Below are 19,986 nucleotides of genomic sequence, written 5' to 3'. Positions count from 1 at the left end.
TATAATTACGAGGCAAAAGAATCATAAACACATTATAATGATTATAGCAGCAAAATGGACTACAGTCATAAAAATGAGCATACCACAATATAATTTATATAGATTCATTGTTAAAAACAGCTCTACTTATAATTAGTGCGAGCGAGTGTCATTATACGGCATCTTGTGAGAATAGAGTCTCCAATTGTTCAAGTTCTCTCTTGAGCTTCTCCTCTGGGTACTTGGTCTGAGAGCTGTTGGCCAGGAGAGTGAGGGCATTGCTGTAGTCCTTCTGGGAGAACCTGACCCCTTGCTCCATCAGCTGCTGAATGATCTCCTGTGTGTGTAGGGTGGTGTGTGTGTGTGTGTGTGTGTGTGTGTGTGTGTGTGTGGGTGTGTGTGTGTGTGTGTGTGGGTGGGTGGGTGTGTGTGTGTGTGTGTGTGTGTGTGTGTACAAGCGTCAAGTAGTTTGTGTGAACTATGCTAATAGATCATGTGTACATACAAAGAGATCAAACAAAGGTAGCTTCTTTGCACAGTAAGGGACCATCAGATGAGCAGCAAACTCACGTAGAATTTTAGGATAATAATGATAAATCATGAGGCTAGTGTATGAATTCAATGCACAGCATACAAATTGTGGCTATAATAGTGTGTACAAACTGCTGTGCTGGTTTATAGGAGACTAAGGTCTGAGTTGTATGTACTCTTATCACAGTGTCCCCCACAAAGCTTACAGGCTCATGGCCAGGCAGGCACTACATGTATCAGTATTGTATAAACTGAAAGACTACACACACATGACTGACATGAATTCAAAACATGTGTTTGGCATGTTACCTAAACAGACAACTCTAGGAAAGTCCCTGGGACTCCACCACCACTAGATACAGTGCACATGTAAAGTACACTACTGAACCCTTTTAGTTGCCAACCACTACCACAACTGTCGGCCAAGCACTTAACCTCAAGCTAAAAATGTGCTCTGCTTGCAGTTATTCAATATGATGTACTAATTACACAACTATTCTCTACGCTATATTCTATGCTATATTCCAGGAAGTACATTACATCAAAGGAAGTGATTACTGTTAATAATGACACTAGATATTCATAACAACCCTTAGCTGAGAGGACGTAGTGTCAATCACATGACCACACACACCTCCAGCACACCTCCAATGTGCCAACAATGCCATGGAAACATCCTGTCACACAGAGAGATACCAGCAACCCTTGTGTGTGCACACACATACACAGAACTCTTACACCATACACAGCAACGCCATATACCATATATGGACATATTGTGTACACGTGTTGGCAGTCTGACAAAACCTAGTGGTCATAATCGGCAAATGAATAACATAAGGCTTTGGCACTGTGCACACTGACAGGCTTCCTTGCTTGCCTATACTTTCACTATGGATACCGTCAGGAGTGTATGAATACCATACCATAATATTATTACTAAAATGTTTTACAAGCATCAAAACATATGTGAACTTTGCGATGATTGATCATTTCGCAACAATAAAATCGCAAAACCTAATACACACGATCCTTGCCAGAATGCAATAGTTTGATCGCAAAGGATCACATTTTCTGCTGATTTGCAACAGCAAAATATTCTAGTAATACGGTAGCAGTGAATCCTTCATTACCTCATTGTTAAGATAGAGCAGCTCAAAGTACCTCCTAGCACTGTCCAAGTCCTTCTCTCTGATGAGGGTAATCTTGGAGAGACAGGTCTGCAGCACTGAGATGTTACCACACCTGCACACAGTGGCACTATCAAAACAATACCATGGCATATAATTATTCTAATATCAACTTAACGGGGGAGGGGAGGGGGTTACATAAGAGGCTTTTGTCATGTGTGGAGCTCCTTAGGCTGTAGGCTCCTCCATACGTACATGTACTGAAGGGTGGTCAACAATGTAACGGTACTTGCACTAATGATGACATTTGTGGTTGGGCAATATTTAGCAACTTTGTAGATGGTGAAAAGTTGGCAAGGTCCGCTTCATTTGTGGGTAAAATAATTATTAGTGGTCAGAGCTTAAACCACAAAAACCACAAAAATATTTTGCCCCACAAAAATTACCCGCTATACAGTATATAGGTTTCCAGATCCTGTATATAACTTCCTGTAACATAAAGTGCTATGCCAATCATGGAAATAAAGGGCAGACTAACATTTTCTTGATTCCATTGGTATTGATAGTCTTTATGTGCTGAGAGCTGGCTATAAAGATGGTGGCCACCAGATGACCAAGTCCCTCAAAGAGATAGCGATACTTGTCAGCCGAGAGAATGGCCACCATGACTTGGTCAATATCCTTGAGATCTGTGGCCAGTTTCTTAACAGCAGGGTCCTCTCCTACACTGCTGGTGGGGAGGAGCATGTAGTTGGTCTATAGGAGGAAGGCATGCCATGGTAAGCACAAGCAAACAGTGTCACAGAAGGTATACTGAAATTGAACTGTACTCTTGGCAAAACAAAGAAATTTCCACCCTTATTATTGTAGCACTACCAAACAGCTATACATGTACTAAATGCATCTTTTAACATTGAAATTGGACTTTTCCCAACACAAGTTTGTATCAACAAAGTTACAAGAAATACAAATCCCATGTTCTGCGTGCACTACAATAGTTAGAAACTTGTACAGTGTCATTTGCAATTAATCAACCTCGGATTCAAAACCTGATATACAGTTAGAGGCACAACTGATCCACTGCACTAGAGCAAGCTAGTGTACCTTCTGCACTGAGGAGAGGAAGTAGAAGCAGTGACAGCGGACCTCAAGATGGAGGGTGATGATGGCCGTCTCTGACAGACTCTGAAATTCAAACTGGATTCGAGAGAACTGTGAGATTTCCCTGCAGGAAAATCATGCACAGTGATGCTAGCATATCCGTATACACATACTCTGCATGCCCTGAATAGTGTCTTAACACAAAGGATAGATGATCTTTACCTACACACTATCCTTATAGCAGCTGTACTTGATGAAGGGTGTATACATGTACATACGCAGCAACACACACACACATTACTGACTTACTCCATGAGGTCAACGTTATGCTCTAGACTGTCTTCGTGCCCCAGGCCCTCACTCCTGCTCATCAGGGACATGGACCCTCCATCAGTGAGGTTACCCACCAAGCTACTACTGGAGGGTTTTTTCAGATTGGTGAGTTCCAGCACAACTTGCTTCAGCTGCCCGTTAAACCAGTCCTATACAGATCAGAGAGAGGGTCTTGATGAAAATATAATACAACTGTATGTGGGGTTCCTACAATAATATGGAATCTAAAAAGCATTACACTGCTTTTGTTTTTCTGGAAAAAATTGACAACAGTACTGATATAGGTAAAACTGAAAGTTCCACACACGCCCACAAGAACACCCACACGCACACCCACACACACACACACCAAGCTCTCATGGAAGATAGCCAGCATCCTGAGGTTCTCATGGTTCAACATGACGTGACTCTGTCTCAACAGGTCGCTGCCCAAGTTGTTAGTGAGAGTGACCGACTCCTTGGCATACACTGACTGCATCTTCTCGAGGTCGTCAGCATGTCTTGAGACTTTGCTGCCCTGGTAGAGTCGGAGCCAGTTAGGGAGGGATCTGCAGGCATATACACAAGAGAGGTGATGAAAACCCCATACAGTAACTAAACACACACACAAGGGTACACACACACATGCGCATGTACATACTCAATCCAATAGCAAAAACAAGGAGCTAGGTTTACTAGTCACTGCATGACAACCTTGGTACTCATATCAATTAGAAGTCCTCATAATTTATATGGATGCACACATTTCTGTTGACACATGCATAGCTGTATATAAATATACATTTTATTACTGATCTATCACCATTCTAAACTACTAATAACAGGACATAATGACTTTTGTCCTGTGCAGTAACACTTGACAAGGCTGCTATCTATTACACAGTCTCTTTGTGCCAGCTCTGGCCGATCAGGAAACTCTTCCATCACTTCTTTTCTCATGGCCTCTAGAATATCGTTAACAATGGTTTGATTTCCACGTCTCCTTGGATACCGCCGATGGCATGTGTTCTGACCATATACTTTACCGTGTAGTGCAACATGTCCATAGAGTAGGCCAGCTTTGATGACGAAGAATACCACCAACTTTCTTTATCGTACTTTGTAAGGTATGGAAGTAAGTGTGAGATGACGTTGTGGTGGAAAATATTAAACATCGCATCAAAGGAACAAGTAGGCACAAAATCTCCCGAGCAAACAGTGCCAGTCAATCCAGCCTCCTTTAAGATTCTTTCCACTCTCCCGCCCTTTTTGTCCAGACCCACAATTGGTGGCCTCTCTCTGAGGACTGACTCTTCAAGCTCCCTCCATGGGTTGCTTCCATTGTAGCCATTTTTATAAGATCATCATCCATTAAAACGTAATAGAGATACTTTTCGGTTCTGTTCATAGCTGTAGTGTACAATAGGTTTCTGCCACTATTCCAAGTTGTGGTAGGGTCAAATATGTTCTGAATATGAGGGTGGCTTGAATACTGGCACCTTCTCTTGTAGCTCAGAATAATGACATCACAGTTACACAGTGAGGGATCTCCCAGAGTGTCATTGGACAGCAGATAGGCAGGGAGACACTCCTCAGTCTGTGTTAAATACAGAAATGACTTGGTTATCTTTGTTGTAACATCGACTCCAGGCCCATGGAAAGTCTCTCTCTCTTCCTTGATTGAAATCGAGGCTAGCTTTGTTGTATCAGTATCGGGTAATACATTCGTGGTGATTTCTTTGCCAGAGATCCATTTGGGAGCGTTTGCACTGCTCCAGTATTGTGACAAAACAAAATTCCTAGGTTGACTACGAAAAAACACTAGAAAAAGTGACAAAAAGACAAATACTAATAGAAGTGTAAGACATGCTACTTTACGAAACATTGTATCTATAGCCTAACAGCTTTCACAGACTTGAGTAGCTAGCTAGTATAGGGATCACTATAGAAACCATGGTATGCATGATACTGCATTGTTCAGTCTTCACAAACTAGTTAGTGTGCAGTGCATATAGTACACTTCATAGCAACCAATTGCCTAATTGCAAACAAGTATAAGATCATTTATCCTATGAGGGATCTCGTATAAAGTTATAGAGAGCAGAAACCTAATTCCCTTGTCCGAATTAAAAACAGGAACAAAGGTAACAACTCTTACAATACACTCTACTATCGTGCTGCGTGAGTCTTTTATACTGACATCAATTAATACACCACTTAAATTCCAGTACATGCACATTTCTGTTGACTATTGCACAATCATATAATGTACATAACAGCATAATAAATCTATATATAGACCACTGCTCCATCACCATTCTAAATAACAGGACATAATGACTTTTGTCCTGTGCAGTGCTCAAAAGCATTTCGTTGCACAATGTTTGTGGAATGACTGCTTACCGGAAGCCACGCCTTTAATCTTTGCACGTTATAGCAGGTAAAGAACAATTTTTGTGGACTTTAATTTTTGTGTAGGATTGCTAACCCACGAAATAAGCGAAATTAAGCCCCTCGAAAAGTTCGCGCTATACACTCTCCTATATCATTAACTAACCTATATACTGGGGCTCCTACTGACATCAATTAATGCGCCACTTAAATTCTTGTAAATGTCTGTTGATATAATTATACATCATTAATAATTATGCATATAAATTATCAGAACCACAACATTATAAAATAGCGTAATAACTAGACCACTGATCCATCACCATTCTAAAGTACTAATAACAGGACATAATGACTTTTGTCCTGTGCAGTAACACTTGACAAGGCTACTATCTGTTACACAATCTCTTTGTGCCAGCTCCGGCCGATCAGGAAACTCTTCCATCACTTCTTTTCTCATGGCCTCTAGAATTTCGATATGCTTTGTTTTATCTCCACGTATTCTTGGATACGGCCGATGGCGTGTGTTCTGAGCATATACTTTAGCGTGTAGTGCCATATGTCCATTATAGAGTAGGCCAGCTTTGCTGTATACATAATACGATGACCACCACCAACTTTCTTTATCGTACGTTGTACGGTATGGAAGTAAGTGTGAGATAGAGTTGTGGTGGAAAATGCTAAACATTGGATCGAAGGAACAAGTAGGCACAAAATCTCCCGAGCAAACAGTGCCAGTCCATCCAGCCTCCTTTAAGATTCTTTCCACTCTCCCGCCCTTTTTGTCCAGACCCACCATTGGTGGCCTCTCTCTGAGGACTGACTCTTCAAGCTCCCTCCATGGGTTGCTTCCACTGTAGCCATTCTTATGAGCCAACTTGAGATCATCATCCATTAAGACATAATAGAGATACTTGGTAGTTCTGTTCATAGCTGTAGTGTACAATAGGTTTCTGCCAACACTCCACTGTTTGATAGGGGCAAAGATGTATTGAATATGAGGGTGGCTTGAATACTGACATCTTCTCTTGTAGCTCAGAATAATGACATGACAGTTACACAGTGAGGGATCTCCCAGAGTGTCATTGGACAGCAGATAGACAGGGAGACACTCCTCAGTCTGTGTTAAATACAGAAATGACTTGGTTATCTTTGTTGTAACATCGACTCCAGGCCCATGGAAAGTCTCTCTCCCTTCCTTGCCTGAAATCGAGGCTAGCTTTGTTGTAACAGTACCAGGTATTACATTCGTGGTGATTTCTTTGCCAGAGATCCATTTGGGAGCGTTTGCACAGCTCCAGTATTGTGACAAAACCAAATTCTTAGGTTGACTAGTAAAGAAAAACACTAAAAAAAGAGACGAAAAAACTAGAACTGTAAGACATGATACTTTACGTATCTATAGCCTAACAGCTTGCACAGACTTGAGTAGCTAGCTAGTATAGGGATGCACTGTAGGGTATGCATGATACTGCATTATTCAGTCTTCCACAAACTACAATACAGTACAGTGCATATATGGCGTGTTATCTGTGCCAAAATAACTATGACAATGTACACACGCGTGCATTCATATGCACATTACAATATGCATGTCAACATGTATATTATATACACGTTACCCAATTATCAAGTTAATAATAATTATATGGCATGTGCATGTATAATTATATCTTACATTTACACAAGGCAACAAACAACTCTTACAATACACTCTACTATCGTGCTGCGTGAGTCTTTTATACTGACATCAATTAATACACCACTTAAATTCCAGTACATGTACATTTCTGTTGACTATTGCACAATCATATAATGTACATAACAGCATAATAAATCTATATATAGACCACTGCTCCATCACCATTCTAAACTACTAATAACAGGACATAATGACTTTTGTCCTGTGCAGTAACACTTGACAAGGCTACTATCTGTTACACAGTCTCTTTGTGCCAGCTCCGGCCGATCAGGAAACTCTTCCATCACTTCTTTTCTCATGGCCTCTAGAACTTCGATATGCTTTGTTTTATCTCCACGTGTTCTTGGATACGGCCGATGGCGTGTGTTCCGAGCATATATTTTAGCGTGTAATACAACATGTCCATTATAGAGTAGGCCAGCTTTGCTGTCTACATAATACGAAGAATACCACCAACTTTCTTTATCGTACGTTGTAAGGTATGGAAGAACGTGTGAGATGGCGTTGTGGTGAAAAATGCTAAACATTGGATCAAAGGAACAAGTAGGCACAAAATCTCCCGAGCAAACGGTGCCAGTCAATCCAGCCGCCTTTAAGATTCGTTCCACTCTCCCGTTATACATGTCCAGACCCACCATTGGTGGCCTCTCTCTGAGGACTGACTCTTCAAGCTCCCTCCATGGGTTGCTTCCACTGTAGCCATTCTTATAAGTCAACCTCAGATCATCATCCATTAAGACGTAATAGAGATACTTGGTAGTTCTGTTCATAGCTGTAGTGTACAATAGGTTTCTGCCACTATTCCAACTTGTGGTAGGGGCAAAGATGTATTGAATATGAGGGTGGCTTGAATACTGGCATCTTCTCTTGTAGCTCAGAATAATAATATGACAGTTACACAGTGAGGGATCTCCCAGAGTGTCATTGGACAGCAGATAGGCAGGGACACACTCCTCAGTCTGTGTTAAATACAGAAATGTGTTTTCTTTGCCATCGATCCATTTGGGAGGGTTTACGCTGCTCCAGTATTGTGACAAAATGGGTGGACTACGAAAAAACACTAGCAAAAGTGAAAAAAAGACAAATACTAATAGAACTGTAAGACATGCTACTTTACGAAACATTGTATCTATAGCCTAACAGCTTGCACAGACTTGAGTAGCTGAACACAACACTAACTGTTGGACTAGAAATCATGGAATGGCAGTCTTCACAAACTGTGCAGAATGCAAACAAGTTGCTAAGAGGCTATTCCTAACTCTCTGCAGATCCACCCCTTTTTTAATAATTATTCATTGACAGAAAAGGCTGGTTTTAAACATATTCATGGGATTACTAATGACTATTATCAAGGGCGTTCTTGCAATACGGATGACTACAGATGACGCATGTCCAGCCTCCTCTAGGAAACCTCTAAGAACAAACAAAGACACAATAACTGTATACAAGTGGCAATCATAGGCATGCAGTATTTAAGTTTGTACTTGACTGCCAGAAATAGTCCAGACTCCCTGGGAGTTTTCTAGAGCTTTGATTTCTACGATAAACACACCATGGAGGACAGAAGACATGAGTCATGATCATTGTAATTATGCAACAATCCATCTAGTCCAGAATGCAAACAAGAGGCTAATCCTAACTCTCTGTAAATTCATCCCTTTTTTGATAATTATTCATTGTTGACAGAAACGTGCACAACACTGCTAAAGCCATCTGCATGATTGAAAAACAGGCAGCGCATACCAGTCTTGTAGTACATTTCCAATTGCCTGAAACCATACAACCATACAGATTGTTAGGCCTCGACATCCAATCATGATGACTATAATTACCGTATATGACAATCCATCTAGCAAGATTGTCCAGAATGCAAACAAGATTGTTAACAAGCTATTCCTAACTCTCTGCAGATTCACCCCTTTTTTGATAATTATTCACAGAAACGTGCACAACACTGCTAAGGCCATCTGCATGAAAAACAGGCAGCGTATAATTACACTTTCAATTGCCTGAAACCATGAAGATTGTTATGCCTCGAGGCTACTCAAATTTCAGCTGCATGTTCATTTCTGTTGGCTCCATACATTTCTTTATGATGTACATGCATGTATAATATACTGCAACAAAGCAAGTACAACTAGACCACTGATCTATCACCATTCTAAACTACTAATAACAGGACATAATGACTTTTGTCCTGTGCAGTAACACTTGACAAGGCTACTATCTGTTACACAGTCTCTTTGTGCCAGCTCCGGCCGATCAGGAAACTCTTCCATCACTTCTTTTCTCATGTCTTTTAGAATTTTCTTGCGCAAATTAGTGTTTGGTGGTACCCTTGGATACGGCCGATGGAGTGGGTTCCAGGCATAAATTTTAGCGTGTAATGCAATATGTCCATTATAGAGTAGGCCAGTTTTGTAGTTCATATAGTTCGTCGCATACCACCAACTTTCATTGTTGTACTCTGTGTGGTACGGAAGAATGTTTGAGATGGCGTTGTGGTGGAAAATGTTAAATATCGGATCAAAGGCACAAGTAGGCACAAAATCTCCCGAGCAAATGGTGTTGTTACTCATTTGAGTATTATTTAAGACTTGTTCCACCTTAACTTTAATCATGTCCAGGCCCACCACAGGCGGCCTCTCTCTGAGGACTGACTCTTCAAGCTCCCTCCATGGGTTGCTTCCACTGTAGCCATTCTTATAAGTCAACGACATATCATCATCCATTAAGATGTAATAGAGATACTTGGTAGTTCTGTTCATAGCTGTAGTGTACAATAGGTTTCTGCCAACACTCCAACTTGTGATAGGGGCAAAGATGTTCTGAACATGAGGGTGGCTTGAATTCTTGCACTCTCTCTTGTAACTCAGAATAATGACATCACAGTTGCACAGTGAGGGATCTCCCAGAGTGTCATTGGACAGCAGATAGGCAGGGAGACACTCCTCAGTCTGTGTTAAATACAGAAATGACTTGGTATCGGATATTTCATTCGAGGTGATTTCTTTGCCAGAGATCCATCTTGGAACATTTGCACTACTCCAGGAAACTAAATATCTAGGTTGACTAGTAAGAAAAAATACTAGAACAAATGATGAAAAGACAAATAATGATAATAAAACAGCTACTTTACGAAACATTGTATCTATAGCCTAACAGCTTGCACAGACTTGAGTAGCTGAACACAACACTAACTGCTACTAGAAATCATGGAATGGCAGTCTTCACAAACTAGTTAGCACAATTCAGTTAGCACGTGCAGGTCAGAATACAAACAAGGTGTATGCTTTATTAAGAAGGCTATTCCTAACTCTCTGCAGGATCCACCCCCTTTGATAATTATATATTCATTGAAGGCCAACACTTTAGTACAGTGTCGACCACTTTAAATGATCTGAATACCAACAATTAAGATAGTATAATATACCTTTGAGCCAAACCAAACAAACCTGTAAAACAAGCGTACCAGCAAACCAAAGAACAAGCGTACCAGCAAACCAAAGAATTAAACGCCATAATTTACATTTACAACTACGCCCACATGCAATCTTTTTACCTATAATATCCTAGCCTATTTTTATTTACGAAGTTATAGACTGGATCACCTGATCATTCTGTTGATGTCATCGTCTCTGGCCCAACGAGAGCTGACAATTGTCTCTGGCCCACCGCCTGATCCTTTCCCAACATCCACCACCACCGACGTTAGCTCTGTATGCACGGGAAGACAGTTGACAACATTGTACAACATTGTACATGTAAGCAAGTCTGACAACATTGTACATGTAAGCAAGTCTAACAACACTGTACATGTAAGCAAGTCTAACAACACTGTACATGTAGCAAGTCTAACAACACTGTACATGTAGCAAGTCTAACAACACAGGTTGGCAGTGTGCATTGTACATGTTAGCAAGCCACACAAAGAGCAGTGTGGTACTTTATTGGTGGTACAGAAAATGTGTATGCTGAATTTGAGGATAGGATTTAAAATAGCCACCAAATCAGGCACATGACTGCACATGACTGCACATGGACTGCACATGACTGCACATAACTGCACATAAGCAATGTCTCACCAAAAAACTGTAAACCAATCAACACTATACCGTATAGCGTGTAATTTTCGTGGGGCAAAATATTCGTGATTTTCGTGGTTGGAGGTCTGACCACGAGTATTTTACCCACGAATGAAGCGACCTTGCCTACCTTTACCTGTAGTGCAAGCTCCAACCACGAAAATATTACCCACGAAAGTCTCAATATTGCTGAACCACGAATATTTTGTCCCCCGAAAATTACCCGCTATACGGTATTAGAGGCTTCTGTGCACACAATCACCATGAATGATACATACCTCTATAGCAGAGCTGCAGTGAGTCCCTATATCCGATGAGCAGCTCACAAAGAATGCCCAGAAAGTGGGCCGAGTATTTGGGCAGGTCCTTCATGAGTTGACGCAGATCCTCCACCAGCTGCCACACTGTCAACACACTCTGTCACGTTGGGGGGGGGGGGGGGGTAGGGTAATATTGTGGGACATAATAGAAACTTATAGTAGTGGTACTTTTTTGGCAGCTGATTTTCTGAAAGCTAAAAAAGAAGAAGCCTGTTCAGATTGTATATGCTCAAATCCCAAATTTGGAACAGGCCATAGTACAGGCCCAAAACAGACTTTTGATTTTTAACACATAATCTGAAAGGACTTTCTCTAATTTAAGCTTTCAGAAAATCGTAAAATTAACGTTATTGGACCAGTGGAACTAAAATTGTGGCTGTTCACATAATTATGCTATTTAACGCTACATATGTGTTTGGGGTAAGACAGGGGAAAATGAACTTACGGTGAAAACGTATTGCTTTGCGGTGACTTTGATGGCTCTCTGGTCAGGAGCAATGGACTTGGCACTCTCGGCTGTGCAAATGAAAGGCTTTATTAAGTATAGCGGAGGCGGGTGACCCTTCTCGACCACCACCGTATTACACAAATGTTGTAGAAACATTCTTTATTACCCTTAACCATAGTACGATAACCATTTTTACCTGAGATGACCCTGTACCACATAGTAAGTCCAGTATGAAGCAATTTAAATTAGTTACTCACGTTTGACACAGGCGCCCATCTTGGTGAAGCTCTCGTATCTCACTCTCTCTAGAAAGTTGTCCTCCACATAATCTTGCAGGAAGTAGTGCAATCGACAATGCTCACTAAAGGGACAGACAAACACATGGGTTAGAGAAAGGGATAGGGTTACAAATGGCCTTGTAAACATCCTAAGAGTTGAATAATAATATTATGATCCCAATGATCCTAGTATAGTTATCTTACTTGTGCTGTAGTCCTAGTGCTTCCTCCACAGCTGCAATAAACTCCTTCACAGGGCCAAACAGTACTGTGAGTGAGCGACGACATCATTATTATATAACACAGTGTGCTTTGCTGCATACAAACAGTCTTAAAGCTGAAGGTTACACATGTACATACATGTAATTATACAATACATACAAGCTTGGGATTTTTTCTATCACAAAAGTTATTTATACCGACATTACTTTTTTATTGGGCTGAGACAAATATTAAACGCGACCGAATGTTCTGGAATCCTCACCTGTAATGTTTCGGTTGGCTGGTTTGCAGACGAGGTGTTGGGAAATGGACGGCTGATCGTCGGCAAAAGTATTCATAGACTCCACCCTAACCCCGCCCTTCACCAGCTCTGAGTCTCGCTGCTCCTTCATGTAGCTACTCACACTGATGGCGTGTCGGGAGCTCTCAAAACGAAAGAATAGTTTCTTGGACATTTTTGTCGTGTGTTTCTTCGTCGGTCGGACATAGGAGGTGAAGAAATCTGGACCGGAGACAGCCAAGCCTCCAGTGAGAGTGTCCATTGGGGACCCATCCTCGTCAAAGGCTAGGTACACTTCTAGCACATTCTGAAGCTGTGTGTGTGTGTGTGTGTGTGTGTGTGTGTGTGTGTGTGTGTGGGTAGGTGGGTGGGTGGGTGGGGCAAAAGGCAGTCAATGTTGATGTAAATATAGCTTACCACGTGTTGAATTGCACCCCAGACTTCTGCTTCTTCATACAACTTGAACTCTGAAGAGTGAGCAAATACAGTACAGTAAGTACAACCAGGAGTGCATGAATACTTAACAAGTTGGAGGTGTATCTATAGACATGTACATTTAGAGAAGAATTGAAGGCATTAAGAAGAAGAGAATAAATGGCAGGAGCACTCTGACTCACTCTTGTTGTACACTCTCTTGGCTCTGTGCAAATGCACCAACAGAACAGAATGAGCTGAGACAACATCTTGGAACTTCTGGAAACAAATCTTGAGCATCTTGGTGAGTAGTTTGGGAGAGTTGATGAGAACCTGCTTCTTCTTGCCCTGGCCCAGCAGACCCATAGCTTCCTCCTCAGCTCTGAAACACAAGAAATTATCAATTTTAGTCATGTAAATTCCTAACTATGTCTAGTAAATTGATAAGACAGGTGACTGGTACAGTGGCACTTGCAACAGAGAATTGCCAAAAACCACATAGATATTAATCAGGGTCAAAACTGAAAGGGGAAATTATATTTATATCATAGTTATTTCGGTCACTTCTGATTCTACAAAATTAACACATATCTGAGAAGAAAAAAAGACAGAATCTAATCTACCAAAAAGGGAAAGTTGGGTCGTCGCCCGGTTTCCGTGCAACAGAGAATTACAAGTGCACTGCAATCCACTGTACCATGTGTGTCAAATAATCTGCCAGCTAGAGGGTACAGGACTGGTGGTTAGAATGCTGAATAGAAGCCCGGGGCCACCACTGAAGCACCATGCACTAAGTACACAGACTCACGCTCTCACGACTTGCACGGAGACTTTCTCTATAATGAGCAAGAACTCCTTCTCCTGGCGAGTGTGGATGGCCTGTGTGTACACAATATGACAGCTGCTATCAAGTCCACTAGGACAACACTTTACACAAACAGAGTACAGAAAGAAATGCTGTTGACATAATGATTGCATTCAATATTTAAGCTTGGTGCTAATGCAGTATATACTACAAAGGCCTTGCAACAATTATTTATGCAAACAGAGTATAGAAAAAAAATTTTGTTTTGCAATATCACACATAATTATAAAGGGCTGTGAGTCAAACATATTCACATGCAGGCCATATCTTACGTCTAGAGCATCAGTGACCCTGCCCAGTGTTGAGAGTGACTCCACGAGGATGGCCATATAGTGAGCACTGTCCTCCTCTGGGTCTACACCTGCTAGCATATTCTCCGTCACCTGGTCATCATCTCTGAAGGAGTCCTGACTAGGGATATTCTCTGAGGGGAGGGGAGAGGGTGGGTACACACACACACACACACACACACACACACACACACCCACACACACACACACACACACACACACCTACACACACACACGTACGTACAGTATGGACACGCATGAACCATTTCGTGAGTATGCATAGTGAACACATGCATCTCTTTGGATACACTAAACAATAAACTTACTAGAAGCTGATCTTCCTATTCGAGAAACTGCAAAAGAAATAGATTATGTACAGATACAAGAGGGGACATGCACTGATGAACATACGTGTGCCAGTCTTCCTGCCCTGACTCGGTGATGAGCTCTGACTGTCTATAGCTATAAGGGGAGGGGGGGAATATTGGTATATCTCTGACCGAAAAAGAGACAAAATATCTGCAACCTCAGCATGTACATGTACGTACCTTGTAGAGGGTTGGGTTTCTTGGCAGTGGCTCTCACGTACAAGTGTCTGTGCAGCTCATCAATCAACTCCTCGTGAAGACTCTGTGAAATATATTAATGACATTGGGAACAGCTATAATTATTATCTACTTTTACCATAATTATTAATCTATAAGCACCTACAGTCTAGCGATCTAATGCTCCAATACAAGCACAGGTGCTTATAAACCAGACTGTACTGTACACCAGTCTATTGGACCCAAAACTGATGCTGGGATTGGGACTGAGGGACTGACCTCTTTCTGTAATCTCAGCTCTTGCTTGAGGTCTTTGAGAGCCTCCACATCAGCCAGGTCATGTTCCAGTCTTGCAACTACACACAGCATAGAATAAAACTTGTACTGAATTCAAACACACAGCTAGTATACTTGAAAACAATCAGAGGAGGAGTGGGTATGAATGAGAGCAATTTATAGTGGTCACCCTTGGAAAGATCATCAACAGTAGTTGTAATGAATAGGCCTGGGTAACCCATGCAGCCTTGTGGGGCTTATCAACCATGGCTGTGCTATAGAGATTGACTTCTTTACAAAGGGGTGAGTAGAATAGACAGGTGTCATTGTGCATGCATATGTAAAGCAATAGGACGTACATTGTTTTAAACGGAAGATGATACTGAAACATGACTGGAAGCAACAATTACTGCTCTCTATTGTGTGTACTCACCGCTGTTGTTGAGTAGCTCCGTGGCAGTGAGGTAGTACTTGTCCCGTTTGTACTCCTTGAGCAGTTCAGGGACTGCCTTAACTTCCTCTCTAAAAGATGTGGGTGTGTGGTGTGGGTGTGTGGTGTGGGTGTGGTGGGTGGTGTGTGGGCGGTGAATTGAAAGGAACAGGCGACAATGAATTGTTGATTTGTAAACACAAGGATACTATATTCTGTTTGCTTACTCTAACGTAACACACATTCCAGTTATTTTATGCCATCGTTATGATTACTTAGTTAAAAAGATTGACAATTCGTATTCACACATTTACATTGTGTATCTGACATCACACAGGCAATGCAGTAACCAACGGTTACACATATTGACTAGAGAGACAGCTATCAACAAAGCCATTATATTATATTCAAGTATTGATATTCTCCTGACTCAGGGGGCACGGCCATAACTCACATGCCATCGATTATCTGCAACATGTTCTTGAACTTGACGTCATCTAGCCACAGTCTCTTGAGCTCCTCCCTCTTGCAACGCAGTAGGGACTTGCAGTGACTCAGACTGGCCTTCACACTGCGGATCTTGGCTTGGGACTCTGGAAGGAATGGAAGGGGGGGGGGTAAGGGAGGGGAGGGAGGTAGGGGGGGGGGGGGGGTACATGGTTCACTAATGAGCATGCAATAATGATGTCATGCATGGGTGGTCACTATACATGTACATGTACATGCTGTAGAGTGTACCCTCAGGTAAAAGTGTGGTAAAGATTAAAAGCTGAGTAGTCATTTCTTGGACTTAGAGGATATTAGTACTTACAAACACTTGATATGCACGTGCAGTACAAAGTGTATACAATTAATACCTTTGATCTTTTCATCAACTTCTTGGAAAGTCGATACAGTCCCATGCAGCTTGTCTCTATGCTCTGTAAAAATATATTTAATTGTCAACAAGTGAAAACGAAACAACAAAGTTCCCCCGGTAAAACACACGACCAGATTGACTAATTCCAGAGTGCTCTACGCTAGAGTACTCAGCTTACAACCTCCTACTGTACGTGCGACTCTATAGCAACAGTGTACCTAGGACAAGCCAATACATAACAGCAACCAGCCCTGGAGACCAACCCACCACAATATACAAGCACATGGAAACCAGCCCACTACAACACACAGAACTATATCCCAAAAGTGTCTATATTTAGAGATACAGTGGAACTTCTAATAAATGTGGACACACTAAAATAAGGACACCTCCAGAACACTCAACCAAGTCCCAACTCCATAGAAACGCGTGGAAATAACTCTACACCTCAATAAACCATAGATCCTCAAGTGTCCACTATCATTGCCCATCCCACAACCAATCCACAGCTGTCTCACCTCTTACTAGCTAGTGTCTCACCTCTTACTAGTTCGTCGAGCCTCTCGCTGGCTACCTCCATATCATTCTGTAGTCTGCTGCATTGCAATTCCCTCTCATTCTCGTCATTGCTGTCCACCAGATTGTGGATGACAGTCTGGAGCAGGGAGCGCTATGGAAACAAGAACCAACAGATATTAATAGCTACAGTCGACATCACAAAATTACATAGTTAGACGAAAACACATCATCTAAAAATAAGTATGCATTCAGTACCACTTAGGGAGCCGCAGGTCTGACCACATGGTATTTTAATAAGTGTACCCAACTGCTGGGGGTAGCTCTGCTGGGGGTATCTCTGCTGGGGGTAGCTAGTTGGGTCTGGGGTCGGAACCATAATACAAGGCAGACCTCGACAATATGTCCGTTAACTTGGAAGCTCATACGTATCAGCTCATTAGACCCAGCTCATAATTATATACTAGTCTTATTAAACGGCTTGTTTATATAGAGGGTGTGGTGCGTCGTAAATCATGTAAATCACTGACCTGTTTCTCTCTGTGTGTTGAATACCCTGTGTACTTAGTATCGTCGAACATGGTTCCAGTCGAAGTCTTATGGCTGAATAGTGGGCTCCCATTGACTGTAGAGCTTGAGTATGTTTGTGAGTGTGGTGTAGTCCTGCGAGTAGGCTGAGTGACCCAGGAACGGTCCGGCAATTCCATAGGCGAGGGAGACTTTTGCTTCGCCGTACGGCGAACTCTGCTCATCATCTTGGAGGTCTAGAAATTCAAGAAAAGCTAACCAAAGATGCACTATCTTAAAGTTTAGATTGCTAGTTATACCGACGACCTTTGCCTGTATTTCCAAACAAGCATTAATTGGGCGTGGCTTGGTGGTTATCTAATAGAAAATGAAAAAAACTGGGGAAGGTATGGAGTCAGCTTCAACAAGTACAGTAGTTTCAATCGATGGTGGCACTCTAGCTTCTCTTCTGTTCAAGTTAAAGAACTCACATGGAGATGCAGTAAGTCTTAGGCTGAAATCTAGCTAGATGTAGGTAAAGATAATCTATGATGTAGGTCACTGGTACATGGTGTGCTTAGGAAGTTCTAGCTAGCTATTTTAATACTAGATCAGAAGTCATAATTTAACTAAACTGTATGCCACTATGGTAGGAGGGTTTCCTAGTCGGGGAAGTATGCAGACGCTGTGTGGATGCAATCACAGACTCACAATCGGCCGGAATTCGAGAAGAGAAAAAATTACGCGTCCTCTCCTTTATTATCTTCAACAAGCGATTCAGGTTTGTTAAGTAGCGGTGTCAGGTATTATCACTATAATAATTTACTTTCTTAATGCAGGTTTTACGATCATTTTGGAAGACCGGACCTCGCCAGTATCCAAACAATATTAGGATCTCAGTACAAGGTATGTGTTTTGTTTATCCTCCATTTTGTATAATTATAATTATAGTGATAAGTTGAATGACTTTGTGTATCACGTACAGCACTTGATAGGGTGGTTCTCGTATCGATGTAACACTAGCCATCGAATCTCACTGAGAGAGAGATCTGCTCACCGCAAACTTTTGGAGAAACTCACGGATGTTGTGAATATAGGTACGTGAGAACAGTAGTGCATGGAGAGTTACAGTGACCCCTAATTAATGTGGATCTTGTTTTTTCCCCCAAAGACTTCTTATTTGGGCTGATCACAGAGGGTTTGTTGGAGCAGACTCCCATACAGTCCACTGAGTATTCTTTCCACACTTGGAACGGAAGGTAAGTAAGCAAGCATTAATGAAAGTCAGTGTTGTGACCAGCTTTGTATAATTATATTGTTTTACTTTGACTAATATTGTAGCTGTACTAATTGCAATTGTGCGTGTACATTAGTGCTGATATGAATGGCTACTATAATTATTGTACACACACGCAGCTTTCGGAGTATGGGTGTGGAGGTGGTCAACTTGAGAGCCTCAGGCACTGTGCCCTACCAGACCATGGCCATCTCACCTGACCTGGTTCATGACTCTGAGTATGCAGCCATACTGCAAAGTCAAAGGTTAATTAGTTACTATGGTGAGAATGGCTGTTTCATTCTTGTGTGTGCAGCTCTCTCTTTATGAGTCCTGATGGGAAAGTGTTGCAAGCTACAACTGTGGAAGGACTCTATAGAACTATGCTCAACAGATTAGAGGTATGCATGACTGTATGTGTGTATTCCCCCCACCATACCCAGACCACAATAATTATAATTATACATCGGCACATGTATACCACAAACTTATAAATATAGCCGTGTCTTATCACATGGTATCAGGTACACACAATTCATATTTATTCTCTCTCACATACACATACGTACAGCCGTTACTCTCCAAGTTGACAGACTCTAACACTGAGATCATTGCACTCGATCAAGAAGTGACAAGGCTACAAGAGCTAGCGGATGAGCTTCAGAGAGAAAAGAGCGAAAAGAAACCTCTTAAAGAAGACGGCTCTATACATACCAACAATGAGGCTACCAATATAAAACCTATCAACCTAATAGACTTAAACAGCCCCAGAGACGGTGACAAAAACTTATGCACGCCCCGTGAACAAAGTGTCGATATTGAGCCACCGATCATTTCTCACGACATCTTGAGTGAGAGCATCTTAGAGTCCTCACTGAACTTGCAAGCTGAGCTGTTACAACCTCTAGTTGTAGAGGACAAAGAAGAGACGACTAGTGGTAGTAGTCGACATGAACCCAATAGCAGTTTTATTCAACAATCACAGGAACTGTTTTGATTATTAATTTTTTATTTAATTTGTGCATTAGATAATTATAGCCGCGGCTTGGTCCCGATAAAGAATTGATTGGTTGGAATGTGTGATGTCATAATTATGCATACCGCAAACATATTGAAACCACACCTATTGACGACCCCAGCCTTAATAGGGTGGGCGGGGTGAAAGTCTATATCTTTAGCCCAGCCATGGTCGAAATTTTAGCAACTATATATGCTCACTTTTTTGTACT

General features: G+C 41.7%; 2 protein-coding genes and 1 pseudogene across 2 annotated transcripts; 1 reads left to right on the top strand and 2 right to left on the bottom strand.

Moving 5' to 3' along the window:
* Positions 1–5: 5 nt before the first annotated feature.
* On the bottom strand, positions 6–17,814 carry LOC135331235 (exocyst complex component 4-like). The gene is made up of 25 exons (XM_064526323.1): positions 17,505–17,814; positions 16,999–17,128; positions 16,457–16,519; positions 16,054–16,192; positions 15,603–15,691; positions 15,173–15,249; positions 14,897–14,978; positions 14,760–14,810; positions 14,675–14,701; positions 14,331–14,482; positions 14,002–14,072; positions 13,397–13,575; positions 13,197–13,246; positions 12,762–13,092; positions 12,482–12,545; positions 12,257–12,360; positions 11,997–12,067; positions 11,510–11,648; positions 10,758–10,863; positions 3,424–3,622; positions 3,051–3,223; positions 2,745–2,865; positions 2,179–2,396; positions 1,644–1,755; positions 6–316 (listed from the first exon to the last, which is right to left on the bottom strand). Exons 1-25 carry the CDS (start codon positions 17,727–17,729, stop codon positions 152–154), a joined length of 3,138 nt encoding a protein of 1,045 aa, XP_064382393.1. The 5' UTR covers positions 17,730–17,814; the 3' UTR covers positions 6–151.
* Positions 3,723–5,742, bottom strand: LOC135331269 (uncharacterized; annotated as a pseudogene).
* Positions 17,815–17,824: 10 nt separating the features above from the next.
* On the top strand, positions 17,825–19,833 carry LOC135331253 (BRCA1-A complex subunit Abraxas 1-like). Its single transcript, XM_064526344.1, has 8 exons — positions 17,825–17,983; positions 18,135–18,262; positions 18,321–18,387; positions 18,467–18,578; positions 18,653–18,740; positions 18,898–19,023; positions 19,074–19,158; positions 19,329–19,833. Exons 1-8 carry the CDS (start codon positions 17,870–17,872, stop codon positions 19,752–19,754), a joined length of 1,146 nt encoding a protein of 381 aa, XP_064382414.1. The 5' UTR covers positions 17,825–17,869; the 3' UTR covers positions 19,755–19,833.
* The last annotated feature ends 153 nt before the right edge of the window (positions 19,834–19,986 follow it).

This window comes from Halichondria panicea, chromosome 2, assembly GCF_963675165.1.
Source record: "Halichondria panicea chromosome 2, odHalPani1.1, whole genome shotgun sequence".
In the NCBI taxonomy this organism is placed as follows: domain Eukaryota; kingdom Metazoa; phylum Porifera; class Demospongiae; order Suberitida; family Halichondriidae; genus Halichondria; species Halichondria panicea.
The sequence above is the reverse complement of the archived record's forward strand: the minus strand, read 5'-3'. Positions and strand labels throughout refer to the sequence as shown.

Excerpts from the sequence above, each read along its gene's own strand:
- LOC135331235 (XM_064526323.1), bottom strand. The coding sequence starts at position 17,729 with ATGATGAGCAGAGTTCGCCGTACGGCGAAGCAAAAGTCTCCCTCGCCT. Across the intron at positions 12,361-12,481 it reads GCACTAGGACTACAGCACAA|TGAGCATTGTCGATTGCACT; the intron begins GTAAGATAACTA and ends CTGTCCCTTTAG. Across the intron at positions 11,649-11,996 it reads CAAAGCAATACGTTTTCACC|AGTGTGTTGACAGTGTGGCA; the intron begins GTAAGTTCATTT and ends CCAACGTGACAG.
- LOC135331253 (XM_064526344.1), top strand. The coding sequence starts at position 17,870 with ATGAAAAAAACTGGGGAAGGTATGGAGTCAGCTTCAACAAGTACAGTA. Across the intron at positions 18,388-18,466 it reads TATTAGGATCTCAGTACAAG|CACTTGATAGGGTGGTTCTC; the intron begins GTATGTGTTTTG and ends TATCACGTACAG. Across the intron at positions 18,579-18,652 it reads CACGGATGTTGTGAATATAG|ACTTCTTATTTGGGCTGATC; the intron begins GTACGTGAGAAC and ends TTTCCCCCAAAG.